We start from the raw sequence: 15,624 nt of genomic DNA, 5'->3' as shown, positions 1-15,624 counted from the left end.
GTGTCTAATACTTGTATGTTTGAGAAAATGTAATTTTGAGATTTCTGTTGATTGAATTTGGCGCCCTGCAATTTCATTGGCTGTTGGCGAGCCAGTCCTAGATTAAGGTGTTAGCTTGACAGTCGTTGGACGCGGGTTCGAGTCCCTGTCAGGGATACCCACCGAATTCCCTACAATATGAACAAGAAAAGTATCAGAGATGGGTATTCAATGACATAGGCATCAACAGCAAAGAGAAGATAGAGTATGAAAAGAGTGGATGGTAGAAAATATATTTGAACATGGGTTGTACTTGGACATACTAAGTTTCAAACATTTGAAAGAGAAGACCATGACATGGAGTATCTGCAGTGTGAATACTATATACAGTAAAGGCCTATTATATAGCCGTAACGTATTTTGTATGCTGCTGGTTATGCAATGCAAAGGCGCTTTGAAATAGGCTTAAGCAAGACGTTTTAGAACTTTTCCTGAAACGACTATCGCCGTCTTCATATTGACGAAGTTCAGTCGAAACGATGCGAAGGGGGCGGATACAGAGAAGTAGGCCTATCATCTTCTGTCTTTGCGGTAACATTGTTGTGGAACGACGTCACAGCTGGAAAAATGAAGGTGCAGAGGCAGCCATTAATGGAGGTTCTGTAATATTTTTTTCCCAAATAAATACTCGCGGATAACTTCCATGGCAAGAGCTACAAGTCAAATAGTGAGTATTGGCTCTTTCATCAGAATTTCAATTCGAAGCCGTTGCTCAAGATGTATTGTTTGGCGGCAGTTTGACAACATTTTCGATGTGTTAGGCCCTCATTTAAAACAGCGCAGCAGTACGAGGACCTCTGACTAGCTAACCAAAACATTTCGACCAGTTACAAGGAATAGTCGAAACGACCATATGCCAATATATTTGCACCTTGGTGAACTTCTAGTGAAATGGTTTGAAAACGTGCCCCAATGTAGGGATGGAAATTGTCGCTTTAACGGCTTTGTTCGTCCTTATTCTATCTAGTTTAGCCAATCCATTTTCACGGATTCCAGTGCCAATGGGATGCATTGGCTAGCCTAGCATGAGGACGAAAATTGCAGTTTAATGAAATACTGCTAGCTAGCTAGATTAAATCGTCTCGATTTGACAAATTGTTGTGGAATAAATAGTAACTAACGGTACAAGACGCGGTCCATCCCTTTGAGGTACCTAGCTAACGTTACGTTTTCAAACCTTTTTTTTTCACTTCAGTTCACCGAGCTAGTTTGAGGAACAGTTAGCTTGATTACTAGCGTAAAAATGTTGGTTTGGTTAGGAAATAGGAACATTAACTTAACGTTATAACTAGGTTGTTTTACATTGTTTGAAATGTGCTAAAGTTAAGTTAGTTAACGACTGTGTGTAGATACTTTTGGCTAAATTGGCTAGTTTGTCAATTAAGTTATCCTGCCAGCATGCTAGCTCGCTTTACTTTTAGCTAACGTAAGTGAGTTGAATTCCAGGTTGTTAGCCAGCCAGCCAATTTGGCGTTTAACTGGCGGTTGACTATCCAACACATTAACGTTAACGTTCGCTAACCGTTGTTACCAAGCAAAGCAAAGGGATTGCGAACTAGTTCATGTTTTCAATATTTAGATTTAAAATAGCTAACGTTAACTATACAAGGGCTAACTTTAGCTATTTGGAAAGTAACTTGATATCTAGATAGCTTCCTACCTAATTAACTAGTTGACACAGCTAACTTGTTGTTGAATATTTCAAGCGTCAGCTCTAGAATTAGCCGATGATGCTAACAAACTAGTTGGTTACGTTAGACTGAGACCCATGTAAACGCGCATCCTAGCTACATAACCGAATCAATACGATGTAACGTTAGGTAGTTCGCCGATGGATAAGGAACCAATCTGGCCACACCTTGTGTGTCGCGGTTGACGAGCTACAGTAGCAGCTCGCTCGAGATTTCACTTGTCCGTGTTCGACTAATGATAATAATAAATGTCTCCCTTTTGCTAAACTGCCGAACTAGCTGAAAAAGCTAGCTAGCTTCTCATTTCCCAGCCTAAACTGGGTAACTTAGCAAGCTAACGTTCGCATGTTAACTCAGTTTACAATTTTGGAAGTGGATATTTATAAAATCTAAAGCTTTTCATTTGGCCGGTCATAGGTCTTTAGATGGTGCTTGTATGTTTGCCATTTTAAAGAGCAACTGGCTTCCTGATCATTCGTGATGCTTGCTTACTAATTGAAACAACCGTTGGGCGTCCTCGCTCACATTCGCAAGCTGTTAGCCAATGCTAATTTTCTTGTTAGCATTAGCTAGCTAGTTAATGACAGGATGGTAGGCGGGATGCTAGTTAGCTCTTTGCTTAGGAAAATGCACCACATGAGAATTGTTTTTTGAGCACCAGTCAATTAAAAATATATATATTGTCATGAATGTAATCGTATAAGCATTTGGTGTCGACCATTTGACGTCTCTCACTGGAGGACATAAGTGGGATTTTTCTTCCAGGGAAAGGGTTGGGTCGGGAGTTTATCTACTTCACATTGTCTTGTCAACTAGATACATCTCCACCCCTTGTGATTTAAATTGCCCCATAGTGAGCATAAGGTATGAGGTCACTTACTGATCATGATGACCTAAATAGCTAGATGATTCAAGAATGTCCACGTTATATTAATGTCATTTTTTTGTTGCCTTGAAGTTTTGCCTCATCCTCAACTAAGCATGTCTGGAGTGGAACGAGCCCAAGGTTGTAAATAGAACATAATGCTCTTCACCTGTGCTCCTACTTGGGCTTGGAGCCCTGCCATCTATCCTTATTTTCAAACACCTAGCCAACCTGTCTCCCAGACATGACAAAATGTATAGAAACGACACTAATCATGACTCAAAAGTGTAAAGGAAATACTGTCCCCTGACAGTGGGGATTAAATTAACATGTCTTTATTAGATTCCCTCATGTACATGTTGACAGTTTGGTACAGTGTGCTTTCCTGCACATGTCTAGGTTGAGTTAGCCTGCCTCCTCGTGGGGCCCTCAGACACTCCAGAGAACAGAGTTTGAGCTGTTTTTGTTCACACCTACACTCTTAAAGAACTGTGACTGAACATGGCATAGCGTAGCCCTTTACACTCCTACCCATATACAGTTTGAAAATGGCTGATTTGTGCCTAGATTGGCTGTACAGTAAGATATGCTATACAGGACTTCAGAGCTTAGGGTCTGCACTTCACAGCGCTGTATGGGTTTTGACTGACAGCTGTTCTGAACTTGAGCACTGCACACCGCAATAAGTTGCCTCCATCCCTCCTGCTTATTGGAAACGGTTGCAATAGTTTTTTTGTCTGGGTGAGGGAAATGCTGTTAATTAAGAGGAGTTGATGTATTTGGAATGATGAGAGGTTGAGGATAATAAGTACCTTTGTCATACAAGCAAGCCAAACACCCTCGAGTCCAAATGTAAATTTCTATATCATAAACCTCATGTAATATACAGTGTCAACGTTTATGATCACTACATTTGATGTACTGTTAAAAGATGACATGGCTTTATACCTTGGGTCATTCTGAACAGAATGAGCCTGTTTGTTGTATTGTGAAGAAAATTTGACCACGCATCTGAATGTCCTCATGACTCCATTCTATGCGCACCACAATTACAATCTGCCTCTATGAATTGCCTTGTGACAGCCTAACAATGTAAGATCCTATTTTCTAATGTTGGCAGTATAACTAGCTTTCAAATGATGCCCACCTTACCCAGATTGCGATTTCTAATGGACCGTTTTTGGATTGTGTAAAAAAACATTAATTGTGTGATGTAGGGGATACGGGGCTGTGTTCCAAACAAAACAAGTGTGTGTGCTCTAGTTCCTCAATGGCACAGCTATGAGGGCATTATTCTTATCATGTTACTGAATGTATCCAGTGTATTTTCAGATTTCGTAATCAACAAATGCGGCAAGAAGTACAGTCAAATGTAAAATGCACATAAAATCAAGTGTAATGTTTGGATTGAGTCTTATCAAGTGAACGGTTGTGTACTCACTATTAGTCACATTTTTCCATAATCTCTAAACTGTTCCCTTTTAATTGCTACCATGGTTATGCATCAGCTTTCAATATTTCTTCTTAGAAACATTTCAATTTAGCCCTATCCACATAACCCTTTACACTACACACATCGCACCGAATGTGGATTTCCCATTCATCTACTGATTGTTGACGTCTGACTGCAGACATTTTCATGCGTTTATACATAGAAAATCGGTTTGCACTGTCTTCACAAGTACTCTTGGCAGGAAAACGCTATTGGTGTGTTTGATACAAGACATGAAATATCAAATTTGATTGGTCACATACACGTGTTTAGCAGGTGTTATTGCTGGTGTAGCGAAATGCTTGTTTCTAGCTCCCAACAGTGCAGTAATATCTAACAATTTCACAATACACACATCTAAGTAAAGGAATGGAATTAAGAATATATAAATATTTGGATGAGCAATGTCAGATCGACAGACTAAGATACAGTGTATATACATATGAGATGAGTAATGCAAAATATGTAAACATTACAGTGACCGGTGTTCCATTATTGAAGTGGCCAGTGATTTCAAGTGTGTGTATATAGGGCAGCAGCCTCTAATGTGTTGGTGATGGCTATTTAACAGTCTGATGGCCTTGCGATAGAAGCTGTTTTTCAGTCTCTCGGTCACAGCTTTGATGCACCTGTACTGACCTCGCCTCCAGGATGATAGCGGGTGAACAGTCAGTGGCTCGGTTGGTTGTTGTCCTCAATCATTCACATAACTGAGAATGATTGAGCAAAAAACTTGATGATTTAGATGGCCCCAAGTCTGGACAGACAATCATGCCTATGTTGTGGTTAAGTCACCTAATGTCGCCCCTTTCTCCTCTCCCTTACAGTATGATGTTGTGCCCATTCAATCCAGCGTTGTCATCTGTTCCTGCCCACATCCATCAATGGTAAGAAATCAGCCCGACTCCTGCTCGCCACTTGGTATCCCAGGCGCAAGTAGCAGCCACTGTCCTAGCATGGATGGCCCCACCTCCGAGTCCCGGGCTCCGGGCAAGCCTACCAGCCAGGGCTCCGAGCTCCGGCAGGCCCCTCAGCCGCGCAAAAAGAGGCCAGAGGACTTCAAATTCGGCAAGATACTAGGAGAGGGCTCGTTCTCAACCGTATGTAGCCTGCATTCCATTTTACTTACGAATTAGTCTCAGATGTTACACGCAAGCATTTTTGTAGTCAAATACTCCAGTGACTCAACTTCAATTAATATTTATTGTAAAGGAATGGCTGAGTAGTTTCAATGGATTTTAAATTAGCCTGGCACCTCATTTACTATGGTGATGAAGTGGTTTACTGCTTTAGTTGTAGAAATATATTTTCTTCAAACATTGTATATTTTTTTCTCTAGGTTGTCCTTGCAAGAGAACAGGCAACGGCAAAAGAATATGCAAGTAAGTTGAAATGTAGGCATTCATGTCGAACTCCGCTTCCATGTGCAATACCTGTTTCTCTTCAATGGTATTTTCTCAGGTTAAGGATTGTCAGAAGTGCAAAGTTTCTGTTTATCGTGTTTTCTTTTCTGCTATTTACCCTCAACTTCACTCCTAACTTTTCTCTCTTCCAGTAAAAATTTTGGAGAAGCGGCATATTATGAAAGAGAACAAGGCACAGTACGTGAAAAGAGAAAGGGATGTGATGTCAAACCTAGATCACCCATTCTTTGTCAAACTCTACTTTACATTTCAAGATGATGAAAAGTTGTGTATCCTTTAATAAGACGAGACCACGATGACTCGGAGCCTGGCTGCATCACCCATTTGCTTAGCAACTTATCTAGTCTGTATGATTCAAATGTTTTGTCTCTTGTTTGTGTTCCTTTGACGTGTAGTTTTCCTTAACTTGCTATCAGATTTTGGCCTTAGCTATGCTAAGAATGGAGAGCTTTTGAAATATATTCGCAAAATCGGTTCTTTTGATGAGACCTGTACTAGATTCTACTCGGCGGAAATTGTTTGCGCACTAGAATATTTGCATGAGAAGGGGATTATTCACAGGTAGGAAATGTCTGAACCGGTAAGCCTGTCATATGTTACAGGATATTCTAGTTCAATTTATATAATACATTTTAACATGAAATTTACAATATTTGTATGAATAACTCGACTTGTAAACTTGCTGCCACTGTTAACACAAATGAGCCCTTCTTGCTATGCCATATTCTGTTATTGAAAATGTAGGTTGACTAGGTTCCCTCACATTTGTTTATTTTGTCTTTCAGAGACCTTAAACCTGAGAATATTTTACTGAGCGAAGACATGCACATTCAAATAACAGATTTTGGAACGGCAAAGCAATTATCTTCCGATAGCAAACAAGGTAGATGACAACAGGAAGCAATAATTGCAATTTATTCCTCCCTGAACATTCCCTTATTTTATGTTTTTAGTTTAATACCGAAATGTGAAAGTTTTGATCAGTCACATCAGGTGTGTTGTCTGGTTCATACCCCCTTATTGTTTTGCAGCGAGAGCGAACTCCTTTGTAGGAACTGCGCAGTACGTGTCTCCAGAGCTGCTGACAGAGAAATCTGCCTGCAAGAGGTAACTGGGATTCGAACATGGAGTACCTCTTCACAACTCACTCGGTTTTCTTCTACTCCTTTGCAGTGTTGTGCCAATGCATTGTTTTTCCATGCAGTTAGTGAATGTCTGTCCTTCTCCGGTAGGATATCATATTGACATCAACTGGTTATGTGTTTCAGCTCTGACCTCTGGGCCTTGGGATGCATAGTCTATCAGCTGGTGGCTGGGCTACCACCCTTCAGAGCTGGGTAAGTAGAGCACGATGTATGCTTGCGGCCTCTCACCTTTTTTGTTTTAGTCTAGTACTAAACTTGTGATAAACTCATCTGGATATTATGTTTTATGGAGCTGCTCTTACTTCTACTTCACAAACTGTCCTTCTATGCTTACTTCTGACCAGAAACGAGTACCTAATATTCCAGAAGATAATCAAGCTGGAGTATGAATTTCCAGAGAAGTTCTTCCCCAAAGCGAAAGATCTTGTTGAACAGCTTTTGGTAGGTCTTGTTTTCATCAATATACTCAAAGTAATTCTGTAATACGAGCACTGTAGTATAGGATTCGACATGTTATGGTGCGTCTCTCGATTATCCACAGACTGGATTAATAAATTGTAGTAAGATTAGAAGGCTATGGGTCAGTGTGTTTGTGTATATTAATGCGATTCTGTTTCTCTCAGTCGCTGGACCCCTCCAAGAGAATCGGTTGCGAGGAGATGGGAGGGTACGACCCCCTGAGGGGACACCCGTTCTTCGAGACCATCTCCTGGGGAGACCTCCATGTGCAGACGCCACCCAAGCTCACCCCCTACCTGCCAGCCATGTCTGAGGATGATGAGGACTGCTATGGAAACGTGAGACACTTCCACCCATACATAGAACTTGGCAATATGAAACTTGGCCACCATGCCATATTGGCTTGTGGTGATTTTTCAAGAATCCTGTTAATTCATTGAATCTATATCTTTGTGCCATGCAAAAGCCCATGCAATAATCCAACTAACCACCTTCTGCCCCAATCTTCTGTATTTCCCCAGTATGATGACCTCCTGAGCCAGTTCAGCAGCATGCAGGTGGCCCAGTCCAGCTCATCCCACTCGCTCTCCACGCCTGAGACCATTCCCCCAGCGCCGCAGAGGTCCAGCAGCAACATTGAGCAGTACATCCACGACCTGGACAACAACTCGTTTGAGCTGGACCTGCTGTTCTCCGAGGAGGAGAAGCAGCTGCTGCTGGACAAACAGACCAGTGGAAACCCCTGGTGAGCCCCACTCTGAGGAACTCTCTCCTAGCAATTTTTTTTTTTTAATTCGGTGTGACCATGAACATTTGACGTTGGAATGTACATTGATAGTTTGAAGTGTGTTGTAAGAACTGTTTGTTTACATTGCTTAGCTTTGCTTGGAAGTACTTGCTCATAACCCTTACTATTATTGGCTTACACAGGCACCAGTTTGTTGAGAATAATTTGATCCTGAAAATGGGCCCAGTGGATAAACGGAAGGTGAGTGGAAGCCAAACCTTACATCTCAGAGTTTTCATAGTAAGTAAGTTCATAAGAGTATCACTTTGAACTTACCAAATGTTTAGTTGTTGACAATGAGGAGCAGTGTTTGTGTGTAGTTTCACTTGTTAGAGCTGGAGAAAGCTGATTCTAGGTCAGCAGCGAAGGGGAATACCACCTCTTGTGTGTAATGCCACACTCTTAGAACTAGCCCCCTCTGGTGGTGATCTCATGCCATGTCTCATGATTCCATTGCAGGGCCTGTTTGCTCGACGGAGACAGCTGCTCCTCACTGAAGGGCCACACCTGTACTACGTGGACCCTGTCAACAAGGTCTTGAAGGGGGAGATCCCCTGGTCCCCCGAGCTGCGTCCAGAGGCCAAGAACTTTAAGACCTTCTTTGTCCACACGGTAAATGTTAACTGCAATTAACACTTATTGACGACACTGTAATGACTGTAGAAAAAATTATATTGGTAAAAAGCAACCGTTTGTAGCTTCAAACTGACATGATCACAAACTCTGGTCTCTTCTGACTATATTGACTTTCTCAGCTTTGAATTATTATTATTTTTTTTATCTTTGTTGACATTTATTTACAGCCCAATCGAACATACTATCTGATGGACCCGAGCGGAAATGCAGACAAGTGGTGTAAGAAAATCCAGGAAGTGTGGAGAAAGATCTATCACAAGCACCAAAACCTTGGCCTATAGGAGAGCAGTTCCTCCTGCGCCACTCCTTCCTCCTAGCTCTGAGGCCGATCACGGAGCAGAGTGACACCCTCCTGAGTGCCCTTCACAGCAATGTTAAAAAAATAAATTAAAAAAAAGCTATTTTAGAGACGCTAGCATCTATGGCATCTAGACCTTGTTTATTTTATTTCTCTGAAATAAGCAGAACCAATAGGGGGGGGGAAAGACCATGGGATTTAAGGTTTGCTTTGCTTGTTCTTTGTGCTCTCTGTGAAGCTTCTAAATGCATTTTTCCATGTGTTGATGTGACTGCTTCCATGCACATCTGCATCTTGTATATTCTGCAAGGGAAAGGGAGAGGACAGGCTTGTCTGTATAATTCCACTGGCATGAGGTACCATTCGGACCACCTGAGTGCAAGGAATGGTTTCCTTGTTCAACCACAAAACACAATCCAGCTCACTTGTATACCAGAGCCTATCCCAACACAGTATTACACTCAACCCAGTTCTTAATCCAACATTGTATGCCTCTGTGATCAGACCTGAACTTCACACATATTCCATACTTAGAGCAGACTATTGCCTGGTTCAGTATCTCACTGCAACCAGGCACTAACCAAATAAACTAGATTTTTAGTCTGACCCCCATTGTCCACAGAGTATAATATTTTAATTGGTTTTCAAGGCTCTTGGTACTTAATGATTGCAGTTCAGTTTGGGTCTGTAGGTTAATGTTTCGGAGTGGATCGCTGGTCCCCAAAGTGAGGCGTAGCTATGAATAGCTCTGCTTCAGCATTGGTTCTCCATAGACTGAGACTATGAGGACAGTCCCTAATAGTAGATCCATTACATTGCCAATACGGGGTAGGTGAACATGCCACTAGCTTGTACTCTCTTATCATAAGACCCGCTTAGCTTTCCTGCACGGAAAAGTAGCTCAGCCTTGTAGCTCAGCCTTGTCTGCTTCTCTCCCAGGGCACTGGCGATGTAGTTTTATTAAAGTTAAGGTGGGTATTTTGACTGCATTGGCAACCATGGCTGATATTATTGAATTATTTGGCTGTTCTTTACCATTCACTGGCTATTTCTTTGTGGTTTGAATACTTTTAGTTTTTTGGGGGTGGGATTGTCGGTTCATCTTAAGTATGTCCTGTTTAAAACTCAATCTAATGCTGACCACCATGTTGAACAGCTTTGGTGATAAGGAAAGCATCAACAAAGCATTACATCCATAATACTATACTATCATTTCTTGGAAGCAATCACAGTAAAGCTGTAGTCCCAGGGCAAGTTTTGCAGCTTTGCCTTGTTTGGGTTATCAAGGTTCATTGGGAGTGTTCCTATGGTTTTTCTACAACGTGATACCTGGCCCAATTATGGCCCATGTATCAAGCGATTGATTTGCCTTTTGTGACTGGAGCGAGTGAATAGTAGCCGCGGGCCTCTGGTTTGGGCTGAACGTGCTTTGATGTCAGCTAAATGGTATCTGATCCAAATAAGAGATGAAATTGCTGTATCTATCTCTCTAAAGTAAGGAAACACTATAGAAAGTGTTTGCTCTCTTGCTAGACTTTTTTTTTTTTTTTTATCAAGTTGGGCGGCAGTCGGTTACATTGTATGTAATACTCTACCTGGTTTGTAACCGACTAGAACTGTGATGTACAGACAATGTATTATTGAACTCTGAAGCAAGAAATGCAATGATATTAGGATACAGTTTTTGTATTTTTATTCTTGTATAAGGTTATTTGATGGCTATTGTTTAGCCTCTAGTTCATTCTGTGTTATTTAAATTCTAATATATGAATCATATTTGGATTGAAGTCATGTTCAGGGGCCATGTTGTGTATGTATTGAGATGTAAAGCCTTTGAATGTGAATAATTATTGTAAACTATAATATTTTACAGCTTTTTTTTCTTACTATATCATAAACATTTTCTATTTGCTCAGTAATTTAATCATATTTCTGATAATTTAATGAATCTGTTCATTCTCTCTCTGATTATTTGTGCGCTAGGTCAGTAGTTGAATGATGAATTTTCCACGTAATGCTTGGTAGTCCAGTAATTAAAGCATGTAGGGATTTAGGCATACAATAAAACCATGCCTCTTGTCTTCTGTTACAACCTGACATAATACATGACTGCTGAAACATTACAAATGTATCTGTCCATCAGTTTTCTGCATAATGTTAAATTGATACAATATAAAGGCTTGCAAGAAAGTGTTAACATTCCAACATAGCTATAGAAATGTAAGGTCTACTGTATCCTGATTTCAATAATATGTTGTGTACATTGATAGGAATGTTATGTATTTCAGAGATACGTTTGAAATTATTCTGCCCTTTGCTCACTACATATTATGCTATAAGTGGCGTGGTAGGCCTCTAGTAGATGGAGGAAAGGGAGTGGTATCGCCTGGGGTGCGTTCAGTTCGATTAAACGTATGCTACGTTTCATAACTGCTTGTACTGAACGACACGGTCCCACGTTCTTGAACCTGTTATTTTTATAGCTGCTCATGTCGTGAACAGACTGATAAGTGTCAAACTCATTCCACAGAGGGCTGACTGTCTGCAGGTTTTCGCGACACCTTTGTACTTGATTGAATTAAGGTCACTAATTAGTAAGGAAATCCCCTCACCTGGTAGTCTAGGTCTTGATTGAAATAAAAATCGCTTCGGCTCGCCGTGGTGAGTTTGACACTCCGGGACTATGAGGTGCGTTTGCGCTATTTGGATGGTGTGTCTGGAAGCAATGAGTGATTTATTTAACGGGCAGCGGTGCATTTTGAATCCACAACCCATCCCCTCTATTTTTTAACTGGTAGTTCAGAACAGCACCGTTTACGTTCCATTACGTTTTTTTCGTACTGAACGCAGCCCAGTGCATGGCGTGGAGCCTACTGGAGAGGAAAAGCTTCCTGTCAACAGCCTCACCCAGTCATACCAGAGGGCGTAGAAGAGGGGATGGCAGAAAACAGCTCCGATACTTGTGGTTCCGTTTATCGGAGGTGTTTGACTCATTCTACCGGGGAAAAAGCCCAGTCAACCAGTAACGGGGTATCCAAATGGGTTCGCTTGAACGTGGGGGGAACGTATTTCTTAACAACACGACAGACGCTGTGCCGAGATCCGAAATCATTTCTGTACCGACTGAGCCAGGCTGACCCCGACCTCGACTCTGATAAGGTAATGTTAGCCGAGTTAGCTAGCCTTCTCCGGGTTTCTTGTGTCAATGGTGAATAATTCAATGTCTGTGGGTTCGCCAAACTAGGTTTTCTGCAAATGTAATGGTATAATGTAGTGAAATTGATATTTTATGACCGATTGCAAACGACTACTACCTAGCTAGTTTACTAACGTTAATTCCAGATTCCGACAGCAGTCAAACGACGTACACTACATGACCAAACGTATGTGGACACCAACTCGTCAAACATCTCATTCCAAAATCATGCGTATTAATATGGAGTTATGGTCCATCCCGCTATAAGAGCATGTTGGTACATTGCTGCTGGGACTTGCTTCCATTCAGCCACAATAGCATTAGTGAGGTCGGTTACTTATGTTGGGCGATTATCCCTGGCTCACAGTCGGTGTTCCAATTCATCCCGAAGGTGTTTGATGGAGTTGAGGTCGGGGCTGTGTGCAGGCCAGTCAAGTTCTTCCACACTGATCTTGACAAACCATTTCTGTATGGACCTTGCTTTGTGCATGGGGCATTGTCATGCTGAAACAGGAAAGGGCCTTCCTCAAGCTGTTGTCACTAAGTTGGAATCACAGAATTGTCTAGAATGTCATTGTATGCTGTAGCATTAAGCTTTCACTTCACAGGAACTAAGGGGCCTAGCCCGAACTGAAAAATAGCCCCAGATAATTATTCCTCCACCACCAAACTTTACAGTTGGCACTATGCATTGGGGCAGGTAGAGTCCTCCTGGTATGGGGGGGGGCGGCGGCTTATGTGCTCTACCACTTCACGGCTCAGCCGTTGTTGCTCCAAATGTTTCCACTTGAAAATAACAGAACTTAGAGTTGGCCTGGGCAGACTTGTTGGGAAGGTGGCATCCTATAACGTGCTACATTGGTAGGCACTGTGCTCTGCAGTAAGGCCGTTCTACTGCCAATGTTTGTCAATGGAGATTGCATGCATCTGTGCTCGATTTTATACACCTGTCAGCAAATAGCCGAATCCACTAATTCGAGGGGAAGGGGTGTACACATACAAGTATGTAGTTGGTACTGGTAGCCTGCATCGGTTACACTAGCAGGAGAGCAGAACTGGTTTTCTAGTTACCAAGGTAGCTACAAACATTGTAAAGAGTTGGTTGATACAACGTAGACTAACAAGCTAGAATTAGCTCAAGGACATTTAATGATCATACATTGTCATCTTAGCTTCCTGAGATGGCTCGCCAGTCGTCCCCTCCAGTGCTCTCTTTACTCTGACTACTTGTTACAATGCTTGGGTATTAGGTTGGCATTGAGTGCCTACATAAGTCTTAACAATATAGCATATTACCTTCTTGAAATATGTATTTTCAGTGCCATAATTAACTGTATTTATTTTTGTATTGGTGACCATGTCCAGTTTAAGGACACTGGTATTTTCCATTTTGACTTAAACATCAATTGCTGCCAGTGTTTTATGTTAATAACAGCTTTAAGTGATGGGTCGAACGGCTCTTTTTGGAGTAAGTCGGGGAACCGAATCGCATCTGTGAAAGAGTCGTTCAGCTGTGATTTGCATACAGCTACTACTGCTTTTTGAGTTCAAAACAATGTTTTTCTGCAGAGAAGTTAAAAAATATTTATCTAAATGGGGTGAATCCTCACTGCAGAAACAAATAGTGGGTAGTGTGTTAAACTTTTTTTTGCAGGCCATTTTAAGAATTTGGCCAGGTAAAAATGTATTTGACCGTACATTTCAGGGTCTGACAATGGTGGCCTACCCTTTTGTGCTTTACATTAGAGATTTGCAATGTTTTTATGGTTCTATGTCTATTTTTTATTTTTTATTGTAAGTTCAACCTGAGCATGAAAAAACAAATAGCTTATTTCCTAATTAAACTACTATCATATTTACCTTGAATGTGTGTATTTAAAGACTACATTTGTCCTTTATTTGCCAAATTGAATGTTATTGTTACTACAAAGTAGGATACAGTCTCAAAATACGTTTTTTCAGTCAACCAGATTTCATAGCTTTTGGCAATGGCTCACAGAATTTTGTTTTGGTCCTCATTTGTCCCCCTGTGTTTCTGACCAAGTCGGGAGGTTAATGAAACAAATATATTTGTTTAAATGTGTCTATGAATGCTAGTATAGAAAGAACGCTGATTTGGACAGGCAGTGTTACAATCGTAACGTTTTTGAGGAAAGGTTGTTATTGTTATGCGTTTCGAGTATGATTGTATGCAAACTTTCTGTGCAGAGCTAACTTTAATCAAGTGCTAAGGTGATGTATAATTGGTTTCCTTTCTCTGCCAGTAACTTACTCGTTCTAAGCGTAACGGATGTGACCGTTACGAAGGCTTCATAACAAGATTAATGACTCACTAGTCTGCAACACTGTATAACGCGATCATGGTGTTTGCAAACAAGCTTGCTGGCCTTTTTTATCGTGTGGGATCTATTTTGGGTCTACTCACGTTATCATATGAACTGCAATCATGTTGTTCTGCTAACTGTAGCATTGCATAATTAAGTTCTTAAAAATCCATACAATTTCACCGGTCATGCTGAGTTGGTTTACTTCCTTGAGTAAGAACGGGTGACAATGTATCTGTGTAGTCTGTCCTGCACGTGCTTGTGAACTGCAGCTGTCAAGCCTGAGTTGATTTACGACCTGACAATAAATGTCTATGAAAGTGCAAACCCTGCACCAGTGGTAGGTTATATTTCAATTAAACCTTTTTACTATTTCACGTAACGAAAATTAAGATGAACCCGAAATAGGAAAGACGTCAACAAAATGGCATATGTCAAGATACAGTAGAGATAAGGAATGAGTCCAGCTAGCTCAAACAAGGGAATGAAATCAGTGTATCAATCCCTGAGTCTAGGGTTAGAGGTATTCACTGAGTCTACAAAATATTAAGGTCACTTGCTCTTTCCATGACACACTGACCAGGTGACTCTCGATGAAAGCCATTATCCCTTATTGATGTAATTTGTTAAATCACCTTTAAAATCTATGTAGATGAATGAGAGGAAACAGGTTAAAGGATATTTAAGCCTTGAGACAATTGAGACATGAATTGTGTATGTGTGCCATTGAGGGTGAATGGGCAAGACGAAAATGTGTCTCTGAATGGGGTATGGTAGTAGGTGCCAGGCGCACCGGTTTGTGTTAAGAACTGCAACGCTGCTGGGTGCTCAACGGTTTCCCGTCTGTATTAAGAACAACATGGGCCAGCATCCCTGTGGAACGCTTTCAACGCCTTTTATAGAGGGGGAGTGCAACTTAATTAGGAAGCTGTTCCTAATGTTTGGTATATTTGGTGTGTGTATATATACAGGCAGTTTGTGGGACTGGTAACAGACCGACTCAGGTGCTGTTGAAATGCAGTTCTTGAGGAGGAACGATTTGTGTACATCTTGCCAGCCAAGGACGACCAGACTTGGGTGGCTGCAGGTCAAGTTCAGTCCCTGTGTCAATTTGTGGAAAATTATAGGGAGGGGGTACCGTTTCATAGAGCCTGTGCTGGCAGATTAAAGGGTGTTAGATCAAGACAAAGCCTCATCTTAAAAATAAACTTTAACAGTGTATTCTGTTACTCAGTAGGTGATTGATAACATTTAATATTTTAAAACAT

The 15,624-nt window shown here is 41.2% G+C and overlaps 2 protein-coding genes across 3 annotated transcripts in view; both read left to right on the top strand.

Moving 5' to 3' along the window:
• Positions 1 to 568: 568 nt before the first annotated feature.
• pdpk1b (3-phosphoinositide dependent protein kinase 1b) lies at positions 569 to 10,898 on the top strand. Its single transcript, XM_038991319.1, has 14 exons — positions 569 to 706; positions 4,915 to 5,187; positions 5,427 to 5,469; positions 5,643 to 5,780; positions 5,928 to 6,072; positions 6,297 to 6,394; positions 6,543 to 6,618; positions 6,780 to 6,848; positions 7,001 to 7,097; positions 7,280 to 7,453; positions 7,637 to 7,860; positions 8,046 to 8,103; positions 8,362 to 8,514; positions 8,706 to 10,898. The coding sequence occupies exons 1-14, from the start codon at positions 683 to 685 to the stop codon at positions 8,817 to 8,819; spliced, it is 1,686 nt and encodes a 561-aa protein (XP_038847247.1). The 5' UTR covers positions 569 to 682; the 3' UTR covers positions 8,820 to 10,898.
• An 836-nt stretch (positions 10,899 to 11,734) lies between these two features.
• kctd5b (potassium channel tetramerization domain containing 5b) overlaps positions 11,735 to 15,624 on the top strand; it is a 33,403-nt gene continuing 29,513 nt past the window's right edge. For both annotated transcript variants that reach the window (XM_038991318.1, XM_038991317.1), the window contains exon 1: positions 11,735 to 11,995. In XM_038991318.1, the coding sequence (XP_038847246.1) occupies positions 11,774 to 11,995 (222 nt within the window). In that variant the 5' untranslated portion in view covers positions 11,735 to 11,773. The remainder of the gene's footprint in view (positions 11,996 to 15,624) is intronic.

Source organism: Salvelinus namaycush, chromosome 4, assembly GCF_016432855.1.
Source record: "Salvelinus namaycush isolate Seneca chromosome 4, SaNama_1.0, whole genome shotgun sequence".
Lineage (NCBI taxonomy): Eukaryota > Metazoa > Chordata > Actinopteri > Salmoniformes > Salmonidae > Salvelinus > Salvelinus namaycush.
This window is presented reverse-complemented; position numbering and strand designations above follow the sequence as displayed.

Coding starts and splice junctions, on each gene's coding strand:
- pdpk1b (XM_038991319.1), top strand. CDS start 683: ATGGCAAGAGCTACAAGTCAAATA. Junction 7,454..7,636: donor ATGAGGACTGCTATGGAAAC/GTGAGACACTTC, acceptor GTATTTCCCCAG/TATGATGACCTCCTGAGCCA. Junction 8,104..8,361: donor GCCCAGTGGATAAACGGAAG/GTGAGTGGAAGC, acceptor ATTCCATTGCAG/GGCCTGTTTGCTCGACGGAG.